At 33.9% G+C, this 7,068-nt stretch overlaps 1 protein-coding gene across 1 annotated transcript; it reads right to left on the reverse strand.

Annotated features, from left to right (window-relative positions):
* Positions 1–990: 990 nt before the first annotated feature.
* On the reverse strand, positions 991–6,009 carry LOC106380281 (zinc finger protein ZAT5-like). The gene has a single exon (XM_048744742.1). The coding sequence runs from the start codon at positions 2,331–2,333 to the stop codon at positions 1,149–1,151; it is 1,185 nt and encodes a 394-aa protein (XP_048600699.1). The 5' UTR covers positions 2,334–6,009; the 3' UTR covers positions 991–1,148.
* Between the last annotated feature and the right edge of the window lie 1,059 nt (positions 6,010–7,068).

The following is a 7,068-nucleotide window of genomic DNA, read 5'->3' on the forward strand; positions in this document are numbered from 1 at the left end:
TAATTTCTTCTGACTTTAGAATATAAATTTTAAAGCCCACTATTTATTTGGATTGGACAAGGTCGAGTTTGACTTAACAAACAAAATAAAAGCATGAACGGCATAGTGTACTGCATTTTTGAACTTTCACTCTCCACCTAGAATTTTAATGTCAACAGTCAGCATGAACTAGTATTGTAACAGAAGTATTAGGACCCGTCACGCCTTTTTCATGAACTTTTATTTCTTTTTCGAACAAAAGTTGTGTTTACTTTTGTTTCTTAAAAGGGTCTGTCTGTACTTCTTCTTTTTCCTCCAAAAAATACATTCTTCAAAGTATACGTGTTTGTTCTCATAATTTGTACGTAACAGTTAATCAATTTAAAAAAATGTGACATAAAATTCTAACTATTTTTCTATGAACTATATAACTAAAAGAAAATGATAACTTTTACAAATTTCAGGATCATTTTTGGAAATTTATTTTCATTAAATTTGAAATAATAGAATCGCTCCTAAAACACTAGTATTGAATTATCTAGCATTTATTATTACAACTTTTTTACTGGTTATAATTATTGAAAACATCTAACACTTAAATAACTTTTTATGCGTTTTATATTGAAAAATATAACTAGAAATGTGGTATTTTGGAAATCATATAACCCAGTTATAGAAGAATTTGCGTTAATTTGTAAAACTATACAAAAATGAAGACTTATATAAAGTATTATGCAAATAATTTATTTTCGCACTAAAAACATATATGCATATAGTTATATTTGTACCATTACATAATGCCTACTCTTGATAAAAGTTTCAAAAAAGGTCTAGTCATACTAATAACTTTCCTTGATATTTTTTTTATTATTTTCGTGTTGAGTGACCAAAATGTCTTACATTAACTTGGATGTAATTACATAGCATCTGCACATCTGGACTACGAACACAGAGAAAAGTATTGTGGCTGTATGTATATTTTTTTGAAATGAGGTAAACAAACGAAGAAAAAAGAATCTTGCAACTTAGACAAAAAAAAAAGAATCTTGCAACTCTTGTACAAGCAAAGGAATCAGTATTTTTTTTTAATTAATTAATGGTTCATTAATCTCTGCGTATTTTATTTTTTTTTACAAATTAATAAACAAATTTTGGTATTGAATTTTGATTCAGTAATAGCAATCTACCAATGTAGGAGCAGAAGACAAAACAATAGACTTTTGTTCTTCTCTCCGTTGTGTTTGTCCATGTTCTTGTTCATGTTCTTGCTTTGGAGCAACACTTAATCCGTTGACCCGGTTCTCATCTTCAGGAGCTGGTAGATTCAGATCTAAATCCAACGACACAACCGCACTCCTAGCTCTCTTAACCGGAGCCTGAACCGGATAAACCGGACCGTCAGACATCTGATCGAACGACATAGGCGACAATGACAAAACCGTGTTTGCAGTAGCCGCACTGGCCGGAAGTGCTAATGTCGCGGTTGGGGTGGCTGTGGCTGCTACCCCTGCGCCTCTATGGCGTCTCATGTGACCACCTAAGGCTTGTCCGGACGTGAACTCGGCTCCACATATTCCACATTCATGGACTTTATTGTTATTCGCTTTACCGTACACCACAAGCGATCTATGGTTACTACTGTTGTTAGGAGTTGTGGTGAGGACGTCGTTGAGATGAAGAGAAACGGCGTCGTTGTAGATAGACTTCTTGAGCTCATGAAGACCCGGAGCGGCTTTAGGCTTCTTGTGGCTGGCTCTATGGCCACCAAGAGCTTGGAAAGAAGGAAAAGTTCGGTCACATGTTTTGCATTGGTAAACATAGTAACCAGCTCTGCCTCCACTTGTCGTGGTCCCGTTAGATGAAGATGTCTCTAGAAACCTCCTGCTGCTAGATCTATAAGCATTGCTGCTGTTGTTATTACCGGATTCTTGATAACTTACCATAAGTTGTCTTGTTTGTGGTTGTTGGTGGTTGTGATTGTGGTTGTGGTGTGGAAGAGAGTGACCTTTGGCAAGGAGGATCAAACAGTTAGCCATATCTTGATCTTCTTCGTCAGCCGCGGCCTTTAATGTCGCATTGTTGAAACATGAAGAAGTTGAAGATGAAGATGTCACACCATTGCTCAAAATGTTGTTATCATTCTTATTATTGTTGTAGTTTATCTCATCATTGAGACTCTTCTCCTTGGCAACAAGACTAGTGGACTCTTCTTGGGCATCCGGTTCTTGAGAAGACATTGGAGCGACAATAGAGAAAGGGATTGGGGACTGAGGACGCTGCCTCTTAGTCCTCTTCCCTTTAATGATCAAGGCTTGCGCCTTAGCTGCCGATATCGCCTCCTCGGCTGTTTCCATTGGGCTGATATAGAGAGTTTCAAGAAACAAAACAGAGAAGATGAACTAGAGAGAATTGAATATGAAGACAGAGATGATCAAGATTGCATATATATAAATATGTTTGTGTGTGTTAAGAGAGATATAGGTGTGTGGATTGAAGAAATGCATACATAAATAGAGAGTGATTTAGGGAGAGGAGTCAAATAGAGATACCACATTCTCTAAGTGTGTGGAATATGTTGGACTTGTCTTTTTGCAGCCTCTTAAATTTTAGTACTTCTCTAATTGTCCCTATTACAATTTTCCCAACTTGGCAAACTCATCACAAGAGCTAGAGAGAGAGGAGAGACACCACCAAACATAACAAAAGTAGTGTAAATTTAGACAATTACTTGAGTTGTGTATTATTTGTCTCTTCAACATCCCTTTCTTTTACTCTGTATAATAACTTATTATTGGATTAGTCCTGTCGAAAGAATCTGACGTGGAGATAATTACATGTGGTTAGATTCTAAATACAAATGTTACCGAACTTTCTAACCTTAAACTCAACATTTTCTTTTTGTTATTGACAAAGAATGTGACATTTTGGTGACATACAATTAACAAATAACGAAAAAATTTAACTAAACATGCTATTTATATCCAGTAAAAATATTTCATGCAACAGCTATATGTATCATGAAACTTAGTTTGAATATTGTTATATGATCTGCTGCCATTCATTAAGAAAACAATATATAAAAAAGAATGGTAAGTAGAGGCAACTAGATCACTTTTGGTGAACGAATGTGTAAATTAATGATAGTGCAAGGCTGCAAGCCTGGCTGTCACGGAGTCTACGGCTCTCCCCCTTTGGTCTTTCTCTACCATTACTCCACTCCATCTTCTTTCATTTTTTTATTTTTTTATTTTTTTTGGCATATATATGTGTATACGTATATATTTCTAATACGTATACGTACGCATCTCTACGTATGTACATGTTGGTTTAGCGAACAAATACACTCTTATTAATTTCTTATGACATACACCAAAGACCAAAAAAATAAAAATCCAACCAATATGTTGTAAGAGTACGACGACTTATCAAACCAGACTTGAGAGTTGAGACAATGATTGGGGAAGTAAGTATTAACCAAATATTAATTAATGACCAAGTCTCTTAGTTAAACTAATTCCAAAATATGTAAATTCATGAGACCAAACATATGAATCAATTAAGTAGGGAAACATCAGCGACGTGTGTGTGTATATGAATGCGGTAGATTAAATAATTATTCGTCACTACTATTATGAATTTACGTAAGAACCGCAGTAATGTGATACTCTATTGGTTATAAATTTATATCTTTCAGAATCACATGCATAATCATTAATTATTAACCACTGATATTTTGTCCCAAAATTCGTTAACGTAATGTTTAACTTGTTTGAGTTCCAAAAAAAATTGTCTGATTTGTGAATTGTAATAAAACTTTGTATTAAAAACTAAGATGGTACATGTTCTTATCGATGATCCGGGTCATCCGAGGCGTAGATCCGACTAATTTCGGAGGCCAGGACAAGAACTGGTTGCTTAGTCCCTTCCCAAAATAATACATGTTGCCATGTGTATTGTATTATATTGGAAGTATGCTCATTCGTTCATGTCTGCATGATGTGAAGAGCACCCATTTCACGTAAAGAATATTACTAAGTGACAAGAAATCAACAAATGCAGCTCATCACACCTCCAAGACTTTTCAGATCATCAACCAATAACAATTATATATATATTAATTAACACGAGAATTCTGATTTGTACTATAGCATTGCAAAAACTAAAGAGTTGGTAATAACTATCATATATATCTCAAGACATGTGTATAAATTAAGGTGATGATAAAGTTTTTAGATGAAATAAATCTGTGAAGTAAGGCGATTACGTATTGCTGTATTTATTTTATATAAAGTCTACTCTCCAATGTCTCCATCATGTCGGATGTAGCTAATAATTAGCATAGAAATGATAGTCACTAATTATTGCTTATTCCCAATGATTAGGGAAGAGTAGACTGGATAACATGGACTGCATGTAACCATATAATACAATACAGTAGACCTTAGTACATACTTTCAGTATTATAGACTTAAGTAAGTATGAAAACATAAGTAAACGAATTGAGAAAGTAAATCAATTCTCATTTTTCATTTGTATCATCAATTTTAAAAGAAATCACAACGTCTTAATTAACACGATATATTATTCTAAGCAGTATACTACCTAGGTATTTACACATTATTTTAAAACTATGTAGCATTAAAAAAATTGTTATTTATCTGCTCATTGGTTGAATTCTATGACACATAGAGAGAGGATATATAATGGAAGAGTTAAGGAGAACATGTCACTTGTAAGTTTCGTTTAGAAGAAAGCTTTTAGTTACTGAGTGAGTGGTGTCTTCCTCTTGATCTCGTGTCCCCTTTCATCCTTGCACGTTTCTTATATAGTTTAAATTTAAATTAAAAAAATAAAGTAATTCTTCTTAACAAATTATAAACTCAAATTTAGTATTAGAATCACTCGATTAATTATAGAATCATCCCATAAATGTTTTTCCACGGGTACCTATGATATAGAAGTTTTATATCTGAATGTGAATGTGGAGAGAAATGTTAATAAAATAAAATAATACATTAAGCGGGTGCAAGAATGAATACTAAGGTGATGTTATGGTGATGGAAATGCTGCAAATGTTCATTTAACTAATTTAGCATTTGCGCCGGGATAGAAATGACTGTGTGCGACAAAACTGTATATGTTATATATATTTTTTTTCAGATGAATTTATCTCAATATATATATATATATATATGGTTTACTGAAAAGAATAACAAGAAAAGATGAAAAATGTGGAAGCCTCTTTAATCTAGTGGTTTGACTAAAGTTTCATTAATGCTTATACACTAGGAGGTTTGGGGTTCAAACCCCAGAAAACGTAAATTATGCAGATGATGGAAAAAAAAGTTACAAGAGGTCTTCAGTACGGTGCATGGCGTATCATCGAATATGGATCTCATAGGACGGCTCGCTTCAAGAGAATGATTCGGAGTTCTTGCAGAGTGGAACCATGCAGTACCAGAGACGAGATAGGTCTTCCATCTCTGTAATAAGTAAATGCTTATTTTTCTCCGGAAATTGTCGGAAATCTGATTCAAATCCAATTCCAATATACCCGGAGTGATGCATATGCAGATTATGGAGAAAAAAATTACAAGAGGTCTTCAGTAGGATGCATGGCGTATCATCGAACATAGATTTCATAGGACGACTTGGAGTGATGCAGTCAGACGTGCATTTTCATATGATGGTAGAATTGTCGGCTGTAGAATCGTCTATGTAATATTTCTCATCGTTGTAATAGCATAATTAACCAGACCTTAAAAAAATGAAATTAACTTATTAATAGATAGATTTAAGTTTAATATTTGTGACATAACAATTGACAGGTGAATCAAACTATGCATTTATCAATTTTTTTTAATAATCCACTCAAACCGGACATGGTTTAATGTTTACATATTAATATGAATCATAAGATACCAACAACAACAAATTCCAATGCTGTAAAGTTTTTCACCCGAGTTATATATACTTGAATTTCAAAGTATATATAAAAATAAAAGCAGATCATGAACCCCCTATTTCTTAAAGTTTGTTATCCCAATGATACTTGAATTTCCAAGTTGCACCATTGATAGATTGATAAATACCATCTCCCCTCACTGACCATCTTATCCAAGCGTTTAAGTCATGTGGATACTGCCTACTTTCGAACGCGACTATCACCTGAAAATGCTCCAGATGAGGACCTTGCCATATGTTGCACCAAAATAGTGTTGTGCCAAATATATTATCGCTAAAATCAAAACCGTACACTCCTCCGTATTTCCTCACGTGCCACCCCATATCGTTGTCTTTGGATTTGCAATGGACTTTCATTAGGGATCCATGGCGCACCTGGTTATAGATAAAGAACGACCCTCCTATCGTTTGTTCGGTGCATACACTTAAAAGGATAAGGATTACTACTGTAAGACGAAACATTGTTATTTGTTGTTGTTGTTGTTTCTTTTAGTAATGGATGTTCTGAAGTATTTATACACGTTTTGATCAATGTCTTAAAAGGTTACGCGTAAAAATCTCTCTGTTTTAAGAAAGTTATCTTCTGTTTTAATTGTTTTTCGGTTATTGTACCAAAGAAGAGAAAACAGCTATCAGCTTTTAAATGCTCATCAAGGTAACGTACATGAATGTAACAGGCAACGTATATCGGATAAACCTTTTTATCTGCTGATATATCGCATATGGGGAAGTTAGCAAAATTTTGTATGACATGGCTCAGTTTTATTGGATGATTTTGGAGAATTAATTTGCATGTGGTGGCATAGCTGAGAGGCTTACCCCCCTATATAGGAGATAGAGTCCAATACACTTTTTACAAAAATTCTTTCTTTTATCAACTATCCATATATATATACTCAAATCAAATTTTGGTCGATAGAAAACGTATTCTAAAGAACAACTTTAACCGACTATTTAGTTTACATGGAGGAAAACTATGCATTTAGTTCTAGGTTCATTTGCTAGTGAGAAGACCATATATTCATAATATGTAAAAGCAACATAAACCTAAAAATCATAAGAAGACTACAAGTCTCTAGGGTATAACCTAGAAGAACACAATAATAAAACACTAATGTGATATTG

The sequence above is a fragment of the Brassica napus genome, chromosome C1 (assembly GCF_020379485.1).
Source record: "Brassica napus cultivar Da-Ae chromosome C1, Da-Ae, whole genome shotgun sequence".
Lineage (NCBI taxonomy): Eukaryota > Viridiplantae > Streptophyta > Magnoliopsida > Brassicales > Brassicaceae > Brassica > Brassica napus.

Excerpts from the sequence above, each read along its gene's own strand:
- LOC106380281 (XM_048744742.1), bottom strand. The coding sequence starts at position 2,333 with ATGGAAACAGCCGAGGAGGCGATATCGGCAGCTAAGGCGCAAGCCTTG.